The sequence below is a fragment of the Triturus cristatus genome, chromosome 7, assembly GCF_964204655.1.
Source record: "Triturus cristatus chromosome 7, aTriCri1.1, whole genome shotgun sequence".
NCBI lineage: Eukaryota > Metazoa > Chordata > Amphibia > Caudata > Salamandridae > Triturus > Triturus cristatus.
In genome coordinates, this window is record NC_140590.1 from 400,967,225 (window position 1) to 400,993,073 (window position 25,849).

The 25,849-nt window shown below is 44.0% G+C and overlaps 1 protein-coding gene across 2 annotated transcripts in view; it reads right to left on the reverse strand.

Annotated features, from left to right (window-relative positions):
- LIG1 (DNA ligase 1) overlaps positions 1 to 25,849 on the reverse strand; it is a 502,345-nt gene that overhangs the window by 358,180 nt on the left and 118,316 nt on the right. For both annotated transcript variants that reach the window (XM_085616644.1, XM_085616645.1), the window contains exon 7: positions 21,625 to 21,909. In XM_085616644.1, the coding sequence (XP_085472770.1) occupies positions 21,625 to 21,909 (285 nt within the window). The remainder of the gene's footprint in view (positions 1 to 21,624; positions 21,910 to 25,849) is intronic.

The window sequence follows — 25,849 nt, forward strand, 5'->3', positions numbered from 1 at the left end:
TTTCGTAAGCTTCATCAAGATAAAGGTTGGAACATGTGAGAAAGTAGAGGGAACGTGGGAACTCCTTGATGTGGAATGCTTGCCTGGAAGCTGGCCAATCCCAGTCAGTTTCCTTGGCACTGAGGGGAAGACTCTTGAACCTTCTAGTGTGTTTTGAGACTATAAAGCTGAGGGGTGTTGACAGCCAGGGTGGGAGTTCACTTGTGGAATAGACATATTGCCACAAGAATCTGGATTGGAGTCCTGATCGAGAGTCCATTGCCTGGCTGTAACGGGCTCACCCAGCTTAAGTTGGCAAGGATGTCGAGTGAACGATCGGGTGAGGCGATTTGTTTCTGACTAGTGCCATTGTGATGCGTGGTTCCAGTGGCTGTGGTCATTTGAGGTGTTTTCTTTGTGATGTGAGTGACTCAAGGTGCACATCCAAAGTGTATATGTATATATATATATATATATATATATATATATATATATATATATATATATATATATATGCACAAACATAACTCCACTTTACTGGGGGCCTCCAACTCTGCAGGGCGGGCTCACAGGCAGGAATGGAGAATCTGGTTTGAAATTTGGCACATAAAAAAGAAGAACGGAGCCCACAGCTCCGGCATCACTTCATGCTGAGACTTTATTGCTCTGGTTAGCGTGGCAGCAAAAACCAACTCATTAAATACCTTACGCGTTTCAATTCAACTCACAGGTGAGTTGAATTAATTTAATGTCCAAGTGGTCATGTGATCCTTGCTTTCGACCACAGTTCCCAGAATGCATTATTATTCAAATATTTAAGCTGGGCTTGACCTCGTATCGTACTGTGCATCAGTAGCATTATCCTTTAGTCAAAGTCCATCTATATGCTATTTTACAAACTGCATTCAGGAAACTGTCTTTAAAAAGCATAATATATATATATATATATATATATATATATATATATATATATATATATATATATATATATATATATATATATATATATATATATATATATATATATATATATATATATATATATATATATATATATATATATATATATATATCCTACTGGCGGTCGCCAGTAGGTAGTTATAGTTAGGACCCTGTTTCCATAGGAAAACCGCAACATTCTATTTTGAATAACTTTGGCGCCGGTGGGGCGCTACGCTCCGCTCCTACCCTGAAAGTTTCGGGGGGATTCGTCAAGCGGGGGCTGAGATAAAAGGGGGGTCCCAAACGCGTTTTTCCCATGCCGCCGTTTGACCGGAGTCGACCAGAGTACGTAGATGATCGACCACTGAAAGCAGCGCAGTCTCAGTACTATGGCCAGATCGAAAGCCGTTCTGTGAAGGATCTATATTAGCAGAGTGGAGATGAGTGGAAAGGATAGCGTTGACATGGGCCTCGGTCAACTTTGCCACCCACGGAAGAAGAGATATGGGACGGTAGTTCTCCAGCTTTAATGGATCCAGGGCAGGTTTTTTTTAAAATAGGCATCACCTGGGCCTGTTTCCAGCTGCCAGGAACAGAACCTGACGTCAGAGATAGATTGACGAGGTCACGTAGAGGAGGGAGACACAGTGACGCAGATTCTCTAAATTGGGCAGGTCGAAGAGGGTCCATTGGCGAGCCTGATTTGACTTTCGCCACAATTCTGTTAAACTCCTCCATTGATAGCTCTGAGAGAGAGCACAAAGACATAAGGGTCTTCGGGCTGGATTTCAGCTTCTCCTGAGGTACAGACGAGCCAGGCAAAGAGCGGTAAATAGCCTCCACCTTTTCTACAAAGAAGACGGCCAAGTCCTCACAATGCGAAACAGAACAGATCTCAGCGATATATTACCTACTGGCGGTCGCCAGTAGGTAGTTATAGTTAGGACCCTGTTTCCATAGGAAAACCGCAACATTCTATTTTGAATAACTTTGGCGCCGGTCGACGAATCCTCGCCAAATTCGTCGCTCCTACCCTGAAAGTCTCGGGGGGATTCGTCAAGCGGGGGCTGAGATAAAAAGGGGGTCCCAAAACGCGTTTTTCCCATGCATTTTTCCATAGGACCTTTAGACACAGCCCGAACGGCTGAACAGAGTTCCTTGAAATTTGGCAGAGAGGTAGTCTACAGGTCAAGGAAGTGCCTTTTGTAGGTTTGGTGTAAATCTGTTCAGTAGATTCTGAGAAAATAGCCTTTAAATCAATATATATATCTGAGCCAGCTTACGGTGCGCTTACGGTGCTCTTACCGTACGCGTACGGTGACGTGCGCGATTCTGATTGGCTGTTCGATCTAAGTAAACATTCGAATCGGTCGAAACCAGGAAGCGGCGGCCGCCATTTTCTCTCTCGCACTCTGAGGGGAGCTGCAAAAACCAAGACAAAAAACATCTACAGGGGGGAGTATATTCAGTTCTTAAACACCCAGCATCCATATATGTGTCCCCAAACAACCCCCAAGGCCAAAAAAACATTTATTTTTTTTTCCGAAAAATCGCCGATTACGCTTACCGTACGTGTACGGTAAAAAATTTATATAAAAAAAAACAATTATCCACACTTTCCCCACCCAGTGTGCAAATGGTGCCCGTAGGGCACCATTTGTGCATGGCATAACTAATCAAATGGAAAGTACAAATGAATAACGTTCACAACGAAGCGCATAATATGTCCCCCATGTGCGCACGGTGCGCGAAGCGCATCGTGCGTACATGGCCCATCCCGCGTAACGTGGGCACGCGGTGCGCGCAGCGCACCGCGTGACCACCGTGCGTGCACGGCACTAACTGCGTAAAGTGTGCGTGCAGGGTGCGCGAAGCGCACCGTGCGCGCACGGAACGAACTGCGTTAACTGGGCGCGCACGCCACGAATGGCGTAAAGTAACTTAGCATTTAAAAAAACGTACAAATTCACTGAAAAAACCATAGGTTTCACACAAGTTATAGTTAGCTGTACATTTCACTCGTAAAAAACCAATGAAATTCCCCCGTTATAGTTCGTGCAGGCAACTATAACTCACGCGACCGCAATCCTCTGCTGATGACATATGTGTCTTTATGAAAAAAAAATATTTGTAATATATGTATAGCTAAAATTTAATGGAAGAAGACCTGGGCAAATAAGTGTCTAAATACAGTATTAGCATCAGCAGAGGATTGCGGTCGCGTGAGTTATAGTTGCCTGCACTAACTATAACGGGGGAATTTCATTGGTTTTTTACGAGTGAAATGTACAGCTAACTATAACTTGTGTGAAACCTATGGTTTTTTCAGTGAATATATATATATATATATATATATATATATATATATATATATATATATTTTATCTACTGGCGGTCACCAGTAGATAGTTATAGTTAGGACCGTGTTTCCATAGGAAATCTGAAAATTCTATTTTGAATAACTTTGGCGCCGGTTGATGAATCCTCACGAAATTTTCAAAACTAATGGGGCGCTACGCTCAGCTCCTACCCTGAAAGTCTCGCGGTGATTCGTCAAGCGGGGGCCGAGAAAAAAGGGGGGTCCCAAAACGCGTTTTCCCAATGTTATTTTCCATAGGACCTTTAGTCGAAGGTACAGCCCGAACGGCAGATCAGAATTACTTGAAATTTGGCAGAAAGGTAGTCCTCAGGTCAGGCATGTGCCTTTTGCATATATGGAGTCAATCTGTACAGTAGTTCCTGACAAAATTGCAGTTAAAAGTACATAAATATCTATATGCGCGCACGGTGCCGTGCGCGAGCGTAATTCTGATTGGTGGTTACATGTCAATCAACATTCGAATCGGTCGAAATCAGGACGTGTTGTCCGCCATTTTGTTTGTTTTGGGTGCGACACTGAAAAAGAGAGGTGGCGAACGTGAAAAGGGGGCAGGGTAGAGAGTTCCTGACCCCCTAGCCTTTGTCAGGGGGTCCCTGAAGGACCTCGAAGGGTGAAAAAAACATTTAATTTTTTTTAAATCGCGGGGTGCGCGCACGGTGCACGCACGGTGAAAAACCTTAAAAAAAATATATAATACATACATAACTTAGCATTTAAAAAAACGTACAAATTCACTTAAAAAACCATAGGTTTCACACACGTTATAGTTAGGAATTCGCATTTAAAAAACCTTGCAAATTCACTTAAAAAAACCATAGGTTTCACACATGTTATAGTTAGGTGGACATTTCACTCGTAAAAAACCAATGAAATTCCCCCGTTATAGTTAGTTCATATAACTATAACTCGCGCAACCGCCACTCTTATCACAAGGATGATGTCATGAGTGATGCCACTGACCATGTCATGAGTGATGTAATATGTGACATCATGAGCAGTGGGTTGCGGGCACACGAGTTATAGTTATCTGAACTAACTATAACGGGGGAATTTCATTGGTTTTTTACGAGTGAAATGTCCACCTAACTATAACATGTGTGAAACCTATGGTTTTTTAAGTGAATATATATATATATATATATATATTACCTACTGGCGGTCGCCAGTAGGTAGTTATAGTTAGGACCCTGTTTCCATAGGAAAACCGCAACATTCTATTTGGAATAACTTTGGCGCCGGTCGACGAATCCTCGCGAAATTTTCAAAACTAATGGGGCGCTACGCTCCGCTCCTACCCTGAAAGTCTCGGGGGGATTCGTCAAGCGGGGGCTGAGATAAAAGGGGGGTCCCAAAACGCGTTTTTCCCATGCATTTTTCCATAGGACCTTTAGACACAGCTACAGCCTGAACGGCTGAACAGAGTTCCTTGAAATTTGGCAGAGATGTAGTCTACAGGTCAAGGAAGTGCCTTTTGTAGGTTTGGTGTAAATCTGTTCAGTAGATTGAGAAAATAGCCTTTAAATCAATATATATATCTGAGCCAGCTTACGGTGCGCTTACGGTGCGCTTACCGTACGCGCACGCCGCCGTGCGCGAGCGCGATTCTGATTGGCTGTTAGATCTTAGTAAACATTCGAATCGGTCGAAACCAGGAAGCGGCGGCCGCCATTTTCTCTCTCGCAGTCTGAGAGGAGGTTAAAAAACAAAGGCCAAAAACATGTAAAGGGGCTGTTTAGACAGCTCCTAAGCACCTACCCATGTTGAGGGAGTCCTCAAAGATCCCCCAAGGCCAAAAACGGAATTTTAATTTTTTCGATAATTTCGCCGATTACGCTTACCGTACGCGTACGGTAAAAATTAATAAAAAATAAAAAATTATCCATACTCTCTCCACCCCATGTGCAAATGGTGCCCGAAGGTCACCATTTGTGCATGGCATATAACAGAAATGAAAAATTAAAATATTACCTTTCACAACGAAGCGCATCATATGTCCTCCATGTGCGCACGGTGCGCGAAGCGCATCGTGCGTACATGGCCCATGTAGCGTAACGTGGGCACGCGGTGCGTGTAGCGCACCGCGTGCCCACCGTGCGTGCACGGCACTAACTGCGTAAAGTGGGCGCGCGGTGCGCAAAGCGCACCGCGTGCTCACTGTGCGCGCACGGTGCGCGAAGCGCACCGTGCGCGCACGGAACGAACTGCGTTAAGTGGGCGCGCACGCCACGAATGGCGTAAAGTAACTTAGCATTAAAAAAACCGTACAAATTGACTGAAAAAACCATAGGTTTCACACACGTTATAGTTCGGAATTAGCATTTAAAAAACCTTGCTAATTCACTGAAAAAACCATAGGTTTCACACAAGTTATAGTTAGCTGTACATTTCACTCGTAAAAAACCAATGAAATTCCCCCGTTATACTTCGTGCAGGCAACTATAACTCACGCAACCGCAATCCTCTGCTGATGACATATGTGTCTTTATGAAAAAAAAATATTTGTAATATATGTATAGCTAAAATTTAATGGAAGAAGACATGGGCAAATAAGTGTCTAAATACAGTATTAGCATCAGCAGAAGATTGCGGTCGCGTGAGTTATAGTTGCCTGCACTAACTATAACGGGGGAATTTCATTGGTTTTTTACGAGTGAAATGTACAGCTAACTATAACTTGTGTGAAACCTATGGTTTTTTCAGTGAATTTGCAAGGTTTTTTAAATGCTAATTCCTAACTATAACGTGTGAAACCTATGGTTTTTTCACTGAATTAGCAAGGTTTTTTAAATGCTAATTCCTAACTATAACGTGTGTGAAACCTATGGTTTTTTCAGTGAAATATATATATATATATATATATATATACACACACACACATACACTGAAAAAAGATGCTGTTTAATTTAAAGATGATGCTTCCTTTACTTTAAGCACAAAACATAGAAGTTTGGCTGCTTCAATAGTAGAGGTTCCAGAATTAGCCATATGTGACATTAATGAGTTCATATGCTTGATTCTGTTTGTGCATTTTTTTTGTGTATTCATCATACATTTATTCTCGTTGCTGAGTATTCAGAAATACAGGAGCTATTTTTACATGCTTTGAAATGATTGTTACATGCTTTTATGATTTCACGGTTTTAGTGTGTGCTTCAATTAGATTTGTGCTTTCAGTTAAGAAGTACATTTTTTGATATATGTATGTTACAATAGTCAAAGGTCATGGGGTGGAATGTAGTGCTAGAGGCATTTTTATGGTCTGACACCCTGTGATGACCTTTGACTACCATCATTTTAATTGACTTTGGTGTGTTTTTATCCTAGCCTGAACCCGACGTCCTGAATATGCCTCATTTCTCTTCTCGTACTTTTGAAGTCAGAGCTGTCACAGTAGAACAGCTTGCCAAGAACAGAACGTGTGGGATGTGCATTTGAAAGCATGAGAGTTGTGCAGGGTGGTGCGTCCATTAGGGCGCTGGGACATTGCCCCCCCCCATGCCCGCAGCTCCCTCGGCGTCTCTGAACTGAAGTAAACTCTGTTTACTTAAGTTCAGTGACGCGAGGGAGAACTGACAATCATGTCAGTCAGCAGGACGTCGGACCGAACACCCTCTTCAGAGTCTGAAGGGGGTGGGCGGTCTGGCGTTATATTGAGTGATTGTCAGACCAGGGGCAGACTGCAGCAGGACTGGTGAAGGTCGGCATATTTTTCTGACCAGTCCAGTCATGCGTACTAGTGTCTGCTCAGGCTGCGGCTGCGCATTAGGAGAGCGAGGGTTGAGCAAAGGCTCAAACCTCTGTCTCCTAATGGGCAGGCGGGCGGCGAGCAGCCCTGCTAAGCCAATCCTGGCGCTGCTGGAGCAGCACCAGGATTGGCTGAGAGGGTTTGCCAGCAGTTTGTAGGCGCCAGCCAACAGGACCCCGGAGTAGAGGCGACGTGGACCCGGCCAGGTAAGTTTATTTTATTTTAAAACTCCCCCGGCCCAGCTCCCACCCCTGCACGACCCCCTACACCCCCCCCGCGCGCGCGAGAGAGAGTACTGCGAGCCGCGGCTGAAGTCGTATTTTAAGAGTGGTGGGTGAACAACTATTGCAAAATGTGGATTATGAGAAGGTTGTTTTGGTGATCCTGTATTTTAAATTGTGAAGTTAATTTGAGCCGCATTTGTGGTCCACGATGATTATAGGATAAATCTTAACTGTTCGGCATGTTATTCCCTCTCTTTGAAGCCATTGTAGCTATATTATCTGTTTGCTATTCGATGTAACACCTCACCAAACATATCTTATTGGGCGATCTTATTGGAACAGCTACATAATTGGGCATAAATGGCTGCCACTTTCCCATTGCGCTTCTGCAATTATGTAAGAAACTGTTGGCAGGACATCATTTGGTGGCACTAAACAAATGAGACATTATTTCACCTGTAGCTCTCTAAGCATTTATAAATGCTTCTCTAGGCAAGAAAAGCGGTCGTGCCGATTGATATTGTTGGTGTTGTGTTGCTAATGAATGATGGTCACAATCTTCCTCTGGGGTCCAAAAAGGAGTAGCACTTTCTTGCCTGAAGCTCACAGCTGGGGTCACCTCACTCGAGGTTTACAAGGTGACAGACCCTTTTGAATTGTTGTAGAATTCTTTGTCTCATGTATCGCGCACTTAGGTGTATGTCAGTAACATTTGCAACTCCCACCATCTCAAAGTTGTTGCATTATGTTGCGCAAGAAAGAGAGGGCAGTGCAGACTAAGGGGGCTTGAATTCACGGCGGAGGGGGAGGGGCAGCTTAATGCACGATGCAGAAAATGTGCTTCTTGCGGGACTCGCGAAGAGGAGGCGCTTGCTTTTGGGAAAGGGTGCAATGGGAGAGGGGGGTGGGATGGAGGAAATGACAGCTGCGGCAGAGGTGCTTTTGGGAGAGGCGGGGCTGGAGGTTTGCCAAGGGACAGGGATTGTGTGATTGTGAATGGATGCTACCTGCGGGGGGGTCGCGCCTCTTGCTTTTCAAGTGCAGAGAGGTAGGGGTGCACGGGGGGTTAAAGGGCCGCTACGTGCACGGGTTGCTTCCAGAATAGTGCAGGGTGGGTTTGAAAGTGAAAAGATGCGATGACTGTGTGGGGCAGCTATGGGTGGACTCAGGGACATCTTAAGGATTTTGGGGGCCCGGGGCTGATAGTTTTTATGGGGCCCCTGTTCAGAACAGGTTTGAAATTATGATCCAGGTTCAACTTTTTCATGCCCTCTTAGGCCATGTCACTGACAGTGCACAGGCACACTCCAATTCTAAAGTTGTTACATCTAATGTTCATGGATAGTGGTGTGTGTTTTCAATATTGTAGCACAGCAGCAGCTCACTTACATTACTGCAAATAATCTTTGTGACACCTGCCCACCTCTCATATATGAAGTCCTGTTTTGATCTAACTGAAACTTTATTTATGGATGTTGCATGAAACAAACACAACATTTCGCTGAAAAATCTTTGTAGTAGACTTTCACGCACCACTCACATCAAAAATAAATTAAAGAGAAACAATATTTAAAACAATTTGTCCATAAATTATTCAAGGTAATCAGGGCAAGCCTTGTGGGACAGAGCTGGCTCTATCAGGGGGGCCCCCCTAAAAGGCTGGGGCCCTGGGCCAGAGCCCACTTTGCCCATGCCTTAAAACGTCTCTGGGTGGACTTGGGGCAGATAGGTGATTTCTGCGGAGAGGGCTAGAGTCAAGTGCTTCCCGTCAATGCGTCCCGTCTCCTTGCTTGTTATAAGACGTGGCCAGTCTTTCCAGTTCCCTGTGCGAGGGGTCGTCTTTCCTTTCTGGCCCTTGTGAATAACCACTCCTCTCTTTACTAATGTCCATGCAAGGCGTAGCCCCCTTTTCCGGCTGACATGCAAGATGGAGGTCTCTCTTTCCCTATCCTTGTGCAAGATGTACCCTCTTTCCTGATCACTGTGAAAGAGGCAGCCTCCCCTTATTTGCGCTCGTGCAACACGTACAAGCGCTAATAATCTCGTTTTCTCTTAATGGTCCCAGTGTGAGATGTGGAAAATGTTCTTATTTTTGGTGCAAAACAAAAAATATCTTCCAGAATCCTGCATGAGATTTTAGACCTCTGGTTTAGTCTTCGTGCAACACTTGGAGCCTATTTCCAGTATTTTGTGTAAAATATACCGCCTCGAGGCTCCCCTGCAAAGCGTGCTAATGCTTTCTCATACTGCAACTCATAGAATGCAGTGGAGATGGTATCCAGCTGAATGGGTAGTGGATTACTGGTTGTTGCACTACTAAACAAACATGCCTGTTTTAGAATGCAATTGAAAGACAAATCAACGCTTACACAAAAGCAGGTTGCCAAAACATTAGACCGTTTCATAAAAATAAAAAAACATGTGTCTTGTTTTTCCTCTTTAAAACCTGTAGCAGACAAGTAACAATTTACTCTGCATATCAGGTTCCCCGCCAAGCCCCAACAACTGCACAGGTTAAAAGTAGAGATTGCTGATTAATCAAAATAAGACGTGCCTAATAAGTTAAAGCCACATGCCTCGGGCTACGTTATATATAACGAGGAGCGTGTTAAGAAAAAATCCGATTTCCTTCAATGTAATAGCATTTCACTTCACAACCCCCTGTCAACTCGTTTGAGCACGTTTGGTAAACCACTAATTGTACAAACGTGTGCGTGCTCCTAAAATTCGAAAGCTTGCAGAGTTCACATTGAAAGGCCTACTGAATTCACAGGCAAGCCTCCACGAACATGCAGGTTATGTTTTTGAAATCAGGACCTCATATTTACTAGGAGTTTCAGTAATACTGTTTGGCATTGCATGCTACAAGCTGCACAGCCTCCCCTTAAGAGCTCAGGGGCCATTTGCAACTCTTCCAACAAGGGGTGGCCCAGTGCTGGTGATATATGGTGCTGGTGGCAGCCCCTCCCCTCGCAGCAGCCCACTCGAGTTCAGCGGACAAAGCCATGGCTTCCCCAGGTGAAAGCGAACCCTCCCCAGGTGAGCTTGGCACCAGTCAGCTCTCTCTGCCTTAAGGGACTCTCCCTAGACCCCACGTTTGTCCATTGAAGTTGTTCACATCGCTAACTAGTGTTCTCTATTGGACAGGGTAGTAATACCCTAGCCCTCTTCAGAAGTCAGACTTGCTTGGCAACCCAGAAATTCTCCGAAATGTATGAGTTTTCTTTTATGAAAGCCTAGAAGAACTGAATTTTTAGTCCATTTATCACAGAATTAGTGCTGGGAAAAAATAAATAAATAAATAAATAAATTTAAAATCGCACCAAAAAGATGCCATTCTTTTTTTAAAAAGGTCTTCACAGGGGAGAACCACCCCCCCCCCCGAACTCCCCTTGTTGCAGACTGCTCGCTCACTGCGCTCACATACGTTCATTCGTTCTGCATACGCCTCACCAGTTTCATATTCCACGAGCTGCCACTGGAGTTGTGGAATGTACTTTTTGGTCTCGAAGTGCAGTGTTATGCGCAATGGTGCACAAATGTGCACTGTGTTGTACATTGTGAGATGAAGTATGAGGTTATAAGCAGTGGTGCGCAAATGTACATTATGTTGTACATTGGAAAGTATTATGTTCTTACTATTGGCTTTGACATGGCCTCCGGTCATCCTGAATTGTGACTCTGCCTTGCTTGAGTTTTTCTGCGCGCACAGACAGGCCCCCTCCAGAGTGTTTGCAAGTTGCTTGGGTTAATCACATTCAAGGATTGTTTTGTGAGAGATTGTTTAATGTACTCTGGAAGGCTTTCGGAAGCTTCTTCAAGATAAAGGCTGGAACATGTGAGAACGTAGAGGGAACGTGGGAACTGGACAGTTCCAGTAAGTTTCCTTGGGGTCCATCTCATATTCCTCTGGTTTGGTACGGCACCTAAATGAGGACTAGGAAGCTTCCCCAAACAGTGGAAGTGTATTGCCTGCCTTCCCATGGTTGAGACCTAGACACTGAAGTGAAGGAGGATGCAAACAAAGTTACTTTTAGAAATTACATGAAAGTTTTATTAGCAAGTTGCTACAGACTAGTTTTTCCGGAGCACTGCCATTCAGTTGATAGTAGAGGTGAGGGGGGCGGGGGGGGGTGGGGGGGGAACTGAAGTTTGTTAATTAAGGTGAAAACGTTTCTCAGTCAGGTCTGCCCTTTAGTCTGTCCCTGAAGACTGCTTCAAGAAGGCTGATGACAGCCAGGTTCAAAGACCTCACATTTCATTGTCCCATGATTTGGGTAACGCTGGCTTGGAGTAGGACCATTTCTAAACACTGGGAAAAGCATGACTTTACACAAAGGCGGTTTTCATGGACAGTGCCATGACTTTACACAAAGGTGGTTTTCATGGACAGTGCCCAACCTACTCCTCCCACAACAAACCAGAGCAGAGCAAACAAGCAGGTAATGGAGGCCTCTACCTGCTGTTGGGGTAGAATGATCTCAGAAGACCCCAGGGCAAAGACTTGAGACTTTTCTGCCACATCAATAACAAGGGTAATGAGAACAAGCAAACATATGCGCAATGGACCATTAACTTATTTTATAATTTAGACTATACAGATTTTATCAGTCTGTGATAGCAACTCTATAGTTATGGTTCAGTCTTAAAATGTAATTATGGGTTCCCTGAAAACTGAAGCCATTTGACAAATCTTCAAAAACAAAACAAAAAAAAAAGTACATTCCATAGCCTACACAGCTAACAGTTTCAGCATGCCCGGTTTTGTGCAGCTGTATAAAGAAGAAAAAAAAATGTCGAGTAGGGCAAAAAATATGAATTTTGCATTTTTGCTTTCAAGGAAAGATATAGGCTCTACTACATCAAAATGGCTGAAAAGATTTACAACAATTGGCATAAAAATATAACTTCACTCACAGCGTTTTCTTTTGTGGTTCAATGAAAATCCGCAGTTTTAAAGTTATTTGCAATTGAAAAATTATTGGGCATACTTCTGAAATATAGTAGTCAAACTCGTGAGCATAAATCTTGCATGCACTGTCAATCACACCTGAATATTTAATGAAATGACAGGCAGGCGATCAGATTGAAATCATTTTTTTCTGCCATTGTCGGCATGGACGGTGAACTTCGCTTCGTTTGCAGTGTTTACGAACTTTTCTGCACAACAAGCCGCTCGCGGAGTGCAGAAAACTCTGCTCAGCGGAGTTTTTTCCTCACTCGTGCTCACCAACGGTAAGTTATCGAGCGCGAGCTGCCACTCTGGTAGAATTTCTACTCAAACTGCAGGAAGATCAGCACGAACTGCATGCACCGCACTCCGCTATTCGCGGGACTACGCAGAGTTTTGTCACTTCATGGAGTTCATAGCGGAACTCTGCGAACATAGGCGAACTCCGCCCTGGCCTACTAATTTGTGAATTTGGCAAAACTTGTGAGCTCTGCTCCTTGGATAAATTTTTTTTTTTTTTTTTTTTTTTTTAAACTAGACAACACAAACAAGTGGACAGGTACTAGCCATAAAGTGGGACACTGTTTAAACAGATCATTTTGAATAATCTAGAACATTTCATAAAAATAAAAAGCACACGGACAGCATTTTCTCAAGCTTGCTAATTTCATGAATAGAAAAAGAGGAAACCTAAGACACCACCGTGAGCATAAGAAGGAAGATCTCTCTCCTACCTCGCTGCGAAGACCAGGAACTCCCTACCTCTGCACCTCAGGCAATCACCATTGCTGCTGCAATTCAGGAAGGACCACAAGACCTGGTTCTTCGACTGAACCGCAGACCCACCTCACACCCCACTCAGTGCCTTGAGACCCTCACGGGCGAGTAGTTTGCGCTTTATAAGACTACTGATTGATTTGGGTGGATATAGAAATGCAGTTAAAACATGGAGGTACAATTAAGAGAAAACACTTCTGAATGAGCTTGCAAATAAACTGCTGTGTATGAAAACACGCATTACAGAAAATGTGCACAAAATCAATAGGGATTATGTTGAAGGCCTGCAGCCGAGTGCATGTTTAGTAGGATGCGGAGCCCCTGCATTCAGCAACTGGAATGCACAGGTTGGCCATCTGACACCGCTGCACAAGGCTACAGGCAGCCAGCCAACCGTGCAGCCATTCCTCATTGCATCCAATTGCTTCCGCGCAGGACGATGACCGGATGCCTGGGCAAATAAGCATAGGTCAGGCATGCAACTCCACTATGCAGGGCTAAGGGCAGTGCACAACAGGGATTGTTGCATGGGTATTGACCCAAAGACCATTCACTAATGGTAAAACAACATTAATCGTTGCAACAAACAAAAACACAACAAAAAAAGTAACCCCCCCCCTTCCTGAAGTTAACCAGTTAAAATGAATTGCTAACCCACCAACTGAAAACTTGCACCCAAACAGGTCACTTGTAAACTCCATATTTATACCAATAAACAATTACGCTGAACACCATCATATGATTAAATAACCTATAAAAAAAGAAGAGAAACTGTATCTATAGTGATGTCATTGATAATGGTAACGTGATTTGCAAATCAGTGTGGCCATCAATTTCGTTTGCGAGTTTTCTTTCAGAAACAATATAAAAACACCAGTTTCTGCTACAGTGAACCCCTTTTGAAAGAAGGTTTTTGATAAAGTGAGCTTAGTTATTAGAGGATCTAAAAGTCTGTGCATTAGGACCAATTAATAAATAATTTAAACGTGAAAGTGTTAAGTAATTAGGACTATTAGCTTAAAAGTCTGTTAGTGTAGCACTTGATTGGTTTCTGCATTTGTCTTCAGGTTTAACATTCCAGGTGTACCAGGCAAGAGTGGTGGTACAAACAGCTTTGTAGGGCACGCAACATATATAAAACCTACATTTACGGGTTGGATAACTGGTTCAGTGTTACATTCACGATACCGAAAGATACATCCAAGTTTGTATATTGTGCACATACTTATTTAATGAAATGGGTAACCGCACCGGAAGCCAAAGAGGAATGGATCTTGTGCCACACTGGCCAACTGGAATAAAAATGCACAACTCTATTCACAATTTTCCTATACAACAGCTGGAAAGGTCCTTCAGAATCGTCATTTGGTATATAAATGGATGATCAGATTTACTTAGATGGAAACCGGTAGCCACGAGACTAAGCTCATGACAGTACACAATTCTGGGTACCGACAATTTGTTCCTTTTCTGCCCTAGCAAAAATGCTAGTTTTGGTCCAGCGCAAAAAACATAGCAGTCGCTGCTACACTATTTAAGAGTTCATGAAGCATGCAAAGTTCAATATACTGCAAGACGACCAAGCACAAATACGGACCTTATGTCTATCTAGCAAGGTAAAATACTGTCACATAGTACAGTGCCCCACATATGCTACATATATATATAGTCATGCTCTGCCTAAATTGAGAGCACACACATCCACTTATTTGAGCTCACTCCAGTTTTTTTTTTATTTTACCTGCCCCTCACTGCTCTACTCGTGTGAGGCACTGGGCGGCCATCCTAGTCTCTCCTCCCTAAGGCGGCCAGCAGAGCTTATGCACCTAGCTCCCCAGTGTCCCAATACAGCGGCCATCTTAGAACGTTATGGCTCAATGCCTCCTCAAATCTCAGGGTCCTTCCTATTGCTGCTTATGGATGTCAGCAGGCTTTTCTCCTTTTAACTCTCGCACCATCTTGGTGGTGGGATGCTCACCAACGAATTCAGAGGGTCCATCGACAAGCAAAGCACAGCAAACTAGATGGAAAATTCATGCTCTGCCAAAACGGAGATCCACACGGTCATTACTGGTTTCTTCATTGGTTACTCTCACGGTCTCTACTCTGGTTACTCACAGACCTTCAGGTTCCCAATGCGACGCCCATCTGGGATCGCCTAGGATCTCCCCAGTTCTTTCGTGAACTACTCTGTTGGGGCTGCTACACACACCTCAAGAGGTTACTCACCTCCTGCCTCTCTAGCGGTATCTCAGGATTTACACAATCTACACGGCTAGGGATTCTCTGTACTTCTACTGGGTACTTTCACACTCTAAGCCTTCAGTAACTCTGATCGCTTTCACAGCCCCGCATACTCCGATGGAGTCGGCCTTCATGGGTAGATAAGAGACACGTTGCTAACCTTCCTAGCATACCGGAGGCGGTTGCTCCAGCTAGTTGCTTACTCGCAGTCCTGGAAGCTGCACACCAGTCTATCCTCCCAGGGCGACCATCCCACAGAAAGTCATTCTAAAACATTGCCCCTCGCACACTGAGCAAGCCGGACGCCAGGTTGGAGCGACTAAGTCGAAATAGCTGCACTTTTAACTATCCACCCAACCTATCTAAAAAAGCAGCTAAATCCTTCAAACAGACTGCTTGAATCTAGTCCAGAAACCCTTATATCTGATACTTATTTTTGGCAAAAAAAAGGAGCCTTTACTAGCGATCTGATCTTTTATACCAAAAGAAGAGCCAAGTGGAGGAAGGCGTTCTACTCTCTTCTTAAGATCGTAGCTACTAAGAAATTCCCTCATGGCCCAAGACTTTCAGCAGTCTTGTCTCCCACTTTCAAAGCTACTGTTACCATATACATCTACAATAATGGGACTATGCTCAGTCAAGCCTCTGATCGTAATCTAGGATTATTGGATGAGAGCTTCTACCTCTTTAAAAAATTCCCTGACTCACAGCGATCCTCCCAGATCCCTTAGGGATTCTAACCCTTCACCCATTCCTCACATCGTTCCTCTCAGATCCCCTAGAGAATCTACCCCTCACCCATTCCTCACATCCCACAATCTGTCTCCCTACCTAGCCACAATCTCGTGAGGCCTTCCCCGGCTTGCTTGGACATAACTATGCCGCCGACAGCTCAATCTAGACTCTTCCCCCTTCACTCTTTGAACCATACTTCCCTGATGCCAGAGTTCCACCCCATACCAATACACACTCCCTCCCCTGGCGCCCATCGAGACATCACCGTGCAAACGCCTTCTCCAGGGATGGTCCCTTCCAACTGCCCTCCCAATTGTGTACCATGCCTTCCCCCCACTCTTGTGAACGACTCTTCACCTTCCTTCTCCAAGCCCCATGGTCCTCAAACCGGTCATGCCTGTAGACTTAAATCAATTGGGAGTTGCAGAAACTTAAATCCGACATACATAAGCTCATAAACACCACCTCTGAGCTGGCCCTGGAATTAGCGTCCGACAAGATGTCGCAAATGATTCTGTCTGTGACCACCCAATCTCCTACACTCCCAACTCGGCCCTTTGAGCGGAAGATGAAATACAGGCTGCCCTCATCGGGACGATATTGGAACACCACTCCCTCCCCGAACGACCTCTCCAGACCCATTAGATGCAAGAAACTCCTATCTGACCAGGACATTCGCTCCCTCTTACTAGCTTACATCTCCACCATAACGGACAACTCAAACATACCTGAACCAGTGCTACCCACAACACTAAAGCCCACTAGAGCAGGTGGACTCCTTTAAGCCTCCCACCCCCCGACCCCCCCCCCCCCCGGTGTACGTCCAAACGATTCCACTTAACCCTCACAGGGCTCCTAGACATAACTCCAATGGCCTTAACACTGATAACCTTAGGCAAATTCACAGTACCCACCCTTATCAGACTGACTCCATGCTGCTCAATTGTAGGTCGGGGGTGAAGCATGCTACGGACATCGCTGACCTCATCCTAAATATGGAACTAGACCTACTAATCCTCACTGAAACCTGGCTAAATGACTAATCTGGACCTGTCCTTGACATCCTAGTACCCCCGAGCCACAAAATAATCAGACTTGATAGAGCTAAAAGAACGGGTGGTGGCATTGCTTGTATATTCCATAACAGTCCCTCAGCTAAGCAATCTCCTGCTGCAGCCCTCTCTTCATGGTAATATCTCTCTATAGACATTATCAGCAAACACAAAACCGTATGCAACCTTCACATCTTTTACTATCCCCTGGGTGACAACTTTCCTTTAGTTGAACAAATGATGGAAACCATCTCATCAAACGTTGGGCGACACTGTCCCCAGATATTCCTGGGAAACTTCAATCTTTATTGGACTGACCCGAATGAGCAGGCAGTGAACAGTCTTAAAAACTTCCTGTTGGACCTCAATTTGACTCAATTCTGTGACAGCCCAACGCACAACCTAGGCGTGACCCTTGACCTAATCATTTCGAACCCCAACTCCATTCAGCTGGAATCAATTACCCCCTGTGACTAGTCGGACCACTTCTACATCAACTTCCTCATTTTAAAACTTGGAACATTAAGAATGGCCAACCCAAGAAACATTCACTGGAAAAGATCGCTGCAAACACAAAAGTGAACGAGCTAGTCTCTCGATGTAATCTGGCCCTGCCTCCTCCTACATCTATGTCAGAGTTCATGAACTCACTGAACACTACAACAACTCTATACTGAAAGTACTGGATGTAGTTGCTCCCCTAAAACTGAAAAGAAGGTCCAACAAAGTATCCAACCCATGGTACAATGACAGTTTAAACTTGGACAGACGCAACCTGAGAGCTGCAGAACGTGCATGGAGATCCTCATCGGCGGAACTCCTTAAGCTCCTGAGGCTGAAAAGGAGCATGTACAGCAAAGACATCAGAACGGTGAAAGCGTCCTTCTTCAGATGCCAACTGGACAATGCCAAAAACCGCCCCAAAATGCTGTTTGATTGGATTAAACATCAATCCAACAACACTACCACCCAGACAACACTCCGCTCCAGTCCACAACCAAATTATGAGGACTTTGCTGCCTTCTTCCAAGAAAAAGCGAAGAAGATCGATTCGAGCTAAGCTTGGCCCCGGTCGACCTATCACGTGTACTAAACCTCCCCCTCCCCTCGCAGCACCAGATGGCTGCAAGTCACTCCCCTAAAAACAGTGCCTGTTGGAGTCAATTCGCCCCCCTCAACGACACTTCCATTTACAACATTCTCTCTACCCTTAAACCCTCTAATCACTTTAATGATCCCCCTCCCCTCTTCTAAGATCTGATAAGGTCAGTAGTCCCTCTCTGGTCCAAAATTATTAATGCTTCCCTCCTTCAAGGTGAAATCCCGGACTGCTTAAAGTCCGGTTTGGTGCTTCCTATTGTTAAAAACCCATTGGCTGACCCGGAGGATCTGAACAACTTCCCATCTATCACAAACATCCCCCCACTCTGGCAAAACTCCTTGAGAAATGCGTTCAGGTACAACTATGTAACCACATTGAAGAATTCCAATTACTGGATCAATTCCAATCTGGCTTCCGTCCGGGTCACAGCACCGAAACGGCCATCACACATATAGTGGACGACGCTCGTACTATGCTTGACTGGAAAAAATCATGCCTTTTAGTATTACTTGACCCCTCATCAGCTTTTGACACAGTCAAACATGATAACCTCCTAAACATTTGGAACATAGGATGGGGTTCTCTGGCACAGTTCTAAAATGGTTTGCCTAGTTTCTCCATAACAGATCTCAAAGATTCAAAACCAATCAAACCCTCTCCAATCCCAGTCCTTGCACTCTGGGGGTACCCAAAGGGTCATCTCTCTACCCCACCCTGTTCAACCTTTTCATTGAACCTCTTACTGAAATACAAAGCATCTAACATACATTACCACATGTATGCCGATGATACGCAGTTATACCTGAAAATCTCTTCACCGGATGATATCACGACTCTCAATGGAACCCTGCACATAACCCAAAACTGGTTAACCCTTAACCATCTCAAACTGAACGCCCTCAAAACAGAATTACTCCTTATCTCCCCACCCAAGCAAAACCTCATTGTGAAGACATGTATAAATAATCTCATCGCTCTTAACTGCACACCACATATCAGACTCTACTAGATCCCTGGGAATAGTGCTGGATAAAAACCTGAACATACAATCACACATCAGCGCTGCTACCAAAAGGAGCAAACTTTCATCTGAGCATTCTTAGGACACTCAAACCCTTTCTGCCCCCCCCCCCCCACCCGAGGACTTCAAAACAGCTGTGCAAGCACTAGTGCTCTCCCGACTAGACTATGGCAGTGCAACCCTTAGTGGTCTACCTAGATACGGGCTGGACCCTCTCAGGGCCTCACTGAACGCTACGGCAAGGATCGTCACGGGCTCCAAGAAATCCAACCACATTTCCCAGATTTTGAAAGCTCTAAATTGGCTACCATACGAGGCAAGGATACAACTAAAACTTGCATGCATGACCCACAAAGCACTTCATATCAACATTCCTCTATACCTTGCAAATAAGATAGTCCTTTCGGGAGGTACACGCTCCTCTAGGAGCTCCAGCACCTTGCTGTTGAAACCCAACACATTTTAAAAAACAAAAACCTATTATCGTGCCTTCTCAGGTGTCGCCCCGAGAATCTGGAACTCCCTACCTACAGAAATTAGACTGATTCAATCAACAAAGTCCTTCAAAAGGGAAGTGAAAACTTAGGACTTCCTCTCTGGGCTAAAGTGCAGACCCGGTCAACCTGTTTGGACCACTGACAACCTAAGATATTCTGGAATGGCTTGGCTCGGACATCCTTCTCTACGTTCATGTTATTTCTGTTGTACATTACAGTTATTGTAAAATAATTAATGAATACTTAGACTTAGAACGCAAATGCTCGTTTTCCAATGTTTGGATCTGGTTACCAAAATGCACCACATGAGGAGCAGGAACAATAAAATAACTGTTGGGTGCTAGATCATTAGTCATAAAGGGCATCTGTGTAAAGCAAAGGAGATCAACATTGTTAAGTGGCGCTTTTAATGTCAGGACGACTGTGTGTACCAGTAGCACAGGACAATGCATGGATGGAAGGGAGAGATAAGCAGATTGCCACCAGGTAGCTCAGAAGTTCATGTACAACAGTGTTGCTCTTCAGAGTCCAATTGCCAAAGCCAGAGAAACAGCACTCTCAGAACAAGCAGATTGTCCAAGCAGTCAGCACAAAACGAGCCTTCTCGCATGCGGTACTTTTAATAGCTATTAATTCTTAATGAAAACAAAGTACTTCTAGAAGTGTAAATATTTCTACGTTCCTCCTGACAGAACAATACAAATTCAGAGGGAAAGATTTGGTCGACAAAATATGGACATTTTGGTCCTGGAACGTAATGAGGGAGATCTGTTTAAAAAATAAACGAAGCATTAACATATTTAGCTACCTAGGAAAGAAATCACCGAAATGCTCATTATAAAGGCTAAAACAGAAAGAATAGAACAGTTTCAAAGTTCTACTCCAGTTATATTGCCAAAGCATTCACACAGGCTCCCCAAAGTGTTATTCTACATTTCACTGCTTACCATACTTTTCTACCACTTTGGACCATAGGTCAGTCTTACCTATATGCAGACATAGGTGCCAAAGAAACAAATCCATTCTTGATCAAGAGTGGGCATTTGGCCTTACCACTGTAAACCCCATGGACTGTAATATCATCACTCATGTACCAGAACAGAACATAAGAACCTAAATTAAGGATAGCATCCTTTCACAGGTGCACTCTTATGTCAGCTGGGCCAATGAACTCACTCTAAAGCAGACACAGACCTCCACCCAAGAGAGATTACAGGATCAGCACATCTACCAATGCGGTTTGAAAAAGACCAATGCGCAAATACGCAAATAGAAATCCTCGCTCTTGAAAATTCGAAAAGAAGCAGTTTAAATAATGCTACCCTCAACTAACAAGCATCGGCAAAGCCAATAAGTCTGGCTTCATTTCTGCGAATGCATTCAGCCTTAGCACATTAAAGCGAGACACAAGGAAAGGAAGTCAGCAGAGAGGGGTATAGTTGTAACAGTCGTTCATGGAGTTCAGTCCAAGCACTTAAAAGTGGAGACAGTCAGACACCTAAACAAACAACTTTAGGCGAAAGATGAATCCTCCACCGGGCCCAGATAAGATTGACTAAATCTCCAACCATTGGCTGTAAGAGGCTGACTGAACAAAGCCTACGGGTGAAAGAGATGGAGCCAACACTCACTATGCGAACGGATAGCAGTAGGTCTGCTTCAAGGCTGTAAGGTCAATAACCAGAGCTAAAAAGGTGTAAGAAAACTGGCAAGGTTAACCTTTGAAGTTTTACAGGTTACAGGCATTTCATTTTTACAGCAGAGAACACTATCCATCTCCCTATACTTGGGAGTAAGAAGATGCCTGCCAGCAGTAAACTACTACAAATAAATCGGACTACAAATGCCTTAATGTACTTTTAAACCGGTGACCCATAAATCCTTCCCTTGAGGATGACTTTAGTCTGGCTCTTATGCAGGAAACAGTACAGCACTAAAGACCTCAGGGGACCAACAATCAAAAGTTTAGGCTCACCAAAGAAGCTGCTGATGGGTCGGACAGGCTTCGCTGGCTCCTTTGGTGCCACCTCTTTCACTTCAGTTTCCTCTACAGTCTCCATGTCTTCTGTTCCTTCGCTGGCAGTTTTCTTTGAAAGCTCCAATCTAGAATCTGCCTTTTTCTCCTGCTCAATCGCTGGCTCAGAATCATTCACTGGTTGCACGGTGGAACCAGGGACCGTCACCTCTTCTACTTCCATGGTTTTGTCACCCTGTTGGGGGACTTTAGGCTGCTCTTCCTTGGTCTTCTCCAGTTCGTTGTCTGTACCAGCAAAAGGTAAAAAAAAGTATTAAGATGTCATTTTATCTACAGAACTAAAATTGGTAGGGGCGGAGGACAGTGGTCTTTTTTCTGCCTTTTGACTATTTTACATACAAATCGATAGGGCTCCAGACTTCCAGTGTTTTGGAAGTAAATGCTTTATTTGACCTACTGAATAAGTGAATAAGGCATGACAAATCTGTTTATAAGAATTTAATTTTAACTGCAAACACCAAAGATAGCAGCATGGATCATGCTTAGAAAATGAAATCTTACATAAGAACAAGTTACTTACCTTTGATAATCAATCTGGTGAATGTGCCATTTACTTGCAGATTCAAATCTTCATGAATAGTCCCCAGGTGCCAGACTAGATCCAGATATCTCACAATTGTTCCCTGGCGAAGATAGGTGGTATTACATTGATCCAGGAACCATGAGTTGACACCCTTCATGCGGATGTCAGCTCCTATACATTTTTCAACACTTTCAGGCAGAGACTTGATTGAGCGAGTTACCAAAATCTAGACCACTGCTCAGAAAAACAGGGCTGGCAAGCGGAGAGGAATGTGTAGTTAAATCTGCACAAAGATTGCCACGAAAAGTAAGTAACATTTTCTGGTAATAGGCACTTCTACCTGCAGGCTCTATACCTCATAATTAAATACCCCAAGCACTACCCAATCCAGGTGGGTCCAAGGAAAGGAGCACACCAAAAATTCTTGCAGGCAAAATGATCATGACTGCGAACTAGAGAATTCAAGGCAGTAGTTTTTAGTAAAAGTGTCAACTTAATCCCCAGTCAGAGCCCAACAATGCTTAAGAATCAGCCTTCGTCTTGGTGCAATTTACTCTGATGCCAGCAGGGGGCACTATTGTGCTAGGGCATAATACAACTTCTTGTAGAGAACAGTCGAGGGGAAAAGTATCCTCTTTTGGACATCTTAACCTTTTTTGGCACCAGCAAAGCAAAGAAAGAGCGGATAATCAACAAGATTGCCTAAGGTCTGTCAAGGAAAAAACCTAGAGCCTGACAATCCTACATCACTTGGATTCTTCCTCCTTGGTAGGGTGCACAAGAGTGAAGAACTCTGGCAGGGTAATGGATTGGCAGACAGGAAACAGGCAAACAGCCCATGACAGAAAGCATCACCTTATACAGAAAGGCAGGGTAAACTGATCAGAGACTGTAGTTGAGCACAGGCGACAGATATAAGGAAGACAGTCTTTAAAGCAAAAACAATGGTATAGCTAGCTAAGGAAGAGTTCAAATAGTGAACACATCGAACAAGCGATATCTAGATAGTACAACCGGGACATGATGACTAGAAAAGGAGGAAAAAGACTTCAAGAAGCTTGTCACTACAATGGATTTACATATAAAAGAATGCCAAAAAACTATAAAACACAAACACAACAGCTAACACACATTTTACACTGCCCAGAGCAAAGCCTTGCCAGGCTACAGAAAGTGGAAACCGCAATCTATAATTCCACGAACAGGTCAACCTTTTCCTCAGCAAACCAAGTAACAAAGCGCTACCAGAGGCTAGAGCACAGACACTATGGTTGGGAGGCACACCTCTGAAAATAGATTAAAGGCAGTCAGTCTGTCAATATGCCAAGCTCACTCTTCAAGCACGTAGATGCAGGCTGCGGAGATTTGGGCGTACCACCTAGCAATTCTTGCGCTACCCCCTCTCTCTCAATGGGATAGGAGAGCAAACAAAAACGGAGCAACTCCAATTACCGAACATCACCTGCCCAGTCAGGTGCAATCAGGATCACCAACACACAGTCCTGCCTCTAGTTTATAGAGGATACAGAATCAGAGGTAACAAATTCATAATGAAGGGAAAAAGACCATCATACACAAAACGCATCCCTAAGGAACCCCTACTTTGGAAAACTGAAAGGTACTGACCAGTGGGAACTGAGCATTGTTTTGAGTAGCAAACGGTACCACCTGTAACATTCTCCTGTGGGCGAAGGTCATATAAATCTCCAGAGAGGCCCCATTTGTAATCCCAAAGATTTCTGCTCAGATTATCCACCTTCACGTTGAGAGAGCCCACCAGAAGGCTTACAGTTAGCAAAACAGTTACAGAGGTACATCTCCACAATTTCAGTGCTTTTATGCACAGGGGACAAGAACCCACACTGCCCTGTTTGTTGGTATACCAACTGGTGCTTGGGTTGTCAGTGACAAATTAACCAAACCAATAGGCAACAGATAAAGTGCAGAAATGCCTTGCGGTCCCGTCAAAACACCTACCGCTCATGCAGATTGAAAGGATATCTCTGTTCGGGAGGAACCCAGATGCTGAATCTACATGGCATACAGAGGACAGAGGGCAGAAGCTTCGGTCACAACTGTGGCGACAGCCGCTGAAGGCCAAAAGACTTTCCACAGGTATTTATCAAGATTTCTCCTATGCCACCTCTCAATCACCCTCCTGAGGAAGGAAGAGCACACCCTGTTGAATACTTTCTCAGTGTCCAATTCTAACATTGAAGATGCTATTTTTAAAGATTGGTATCCTTGTATGATGTCTGGTAGTATCTGCGCCAGTCTTGTGGTCAGTAACTGCATGCAGACTTTATTATCTACATTTAATATACAGATAGGCTACAGGAAGCATATTGTTGTACATTTTTGCAATTTTTTCGGCAGTTCTACTGATTCAGTGACCACGTTATTTTCACCTACTGAATGACACCACTTGGTCAGGATAGGCACTAGTTGAGAGGAGGCCATCTTATAAAATTTATTGGGAAAATAGTGAGATCGCAGGGACTAGGGGTTCATGTTCTTTATTGCAGCTTTAACATTTTCTGGAATCGGGCCATCATTCACTGCTTTTGGATATCTTTTAATTCCAAGCCCTGGTTCCACTAAAGATTACCTTTGCCCCACCTCGTTTTCTTGAGTCAGAATATAGGGACATAGAAAAGTCACTAAAGAACACAGCCTTGCTTCTCTCTTCCTACACAAGGTTACGTATTATGACCTTGTCCAGTTTTGCATTTAGAATACTGGCCAGTAGAGCATTTGACTTGTTCACAGTCTCAAATACGGTTTAGACTTGAACTCTAGGAGTGGTTATCTGACGAGTTCACAAATAAACGTTTTTGTTGCCCTCTGATAAAATAAAAAAAAACATCTCAAGTCTGCTCTAGCCCAGGGTTGTTTACACTTCCTCACCACATCCCAGAGTTCAAAACAGTTTGTATTCAACCAAACCGCTGTTCCATTTCTCCACTGCAGCCAGGGATATTAGCCTCCGTACGATTACTGTTTTCAACTGTTTTATCGGTTCGGTCTTGTTTTAGATACCTTCCTAGCCAATAACTCATCTATACATGCTGTGTCAATGCCTTCAAGAGTGCCTCTTACTGGGGTTTGGAGCCACATCAAGATTAGCCCTATTTTTGCAGTCTGACAGGGCTTCCTAAATCAGGATTGTTTCTATCCACAAATACGTGTGAATGAAAAGTCTAGTAATGATCTGTGGGGTGCAGTTGTTACCAAATGTTCACCTGCTCCCAGTCTATAAGATATTCATTCGTGTCTAAAGACAATTCAATCACTCCCCAGGACAATGTGACAGAGGTCTTGATTGTAATCACCCATACACATTATTCAGCACCAAGGCAAAGCCTCAAAGCGGCATACTCTAAAAATAAATATATCCGGTCCCTGGTTTGGGGCATGCACTGAAGCTTTGAGGATGTATAGCCACCTCTTGCTTTGAAAGACATTGTCCTCTTTCATATATGCGCCCCAAGAGTTATTCAACAAAAATGCCAATTTACGTTTTTATTTGAGGCTGTACTATGAGCCTAAATTGTGTAATACTTAATTCTGAATCTTTAGGCATTGCCCTTTTTAGGTGCGTTTCTTGTGGCAACACCACTTTAGCTCTTTCCTCTAGTTTGG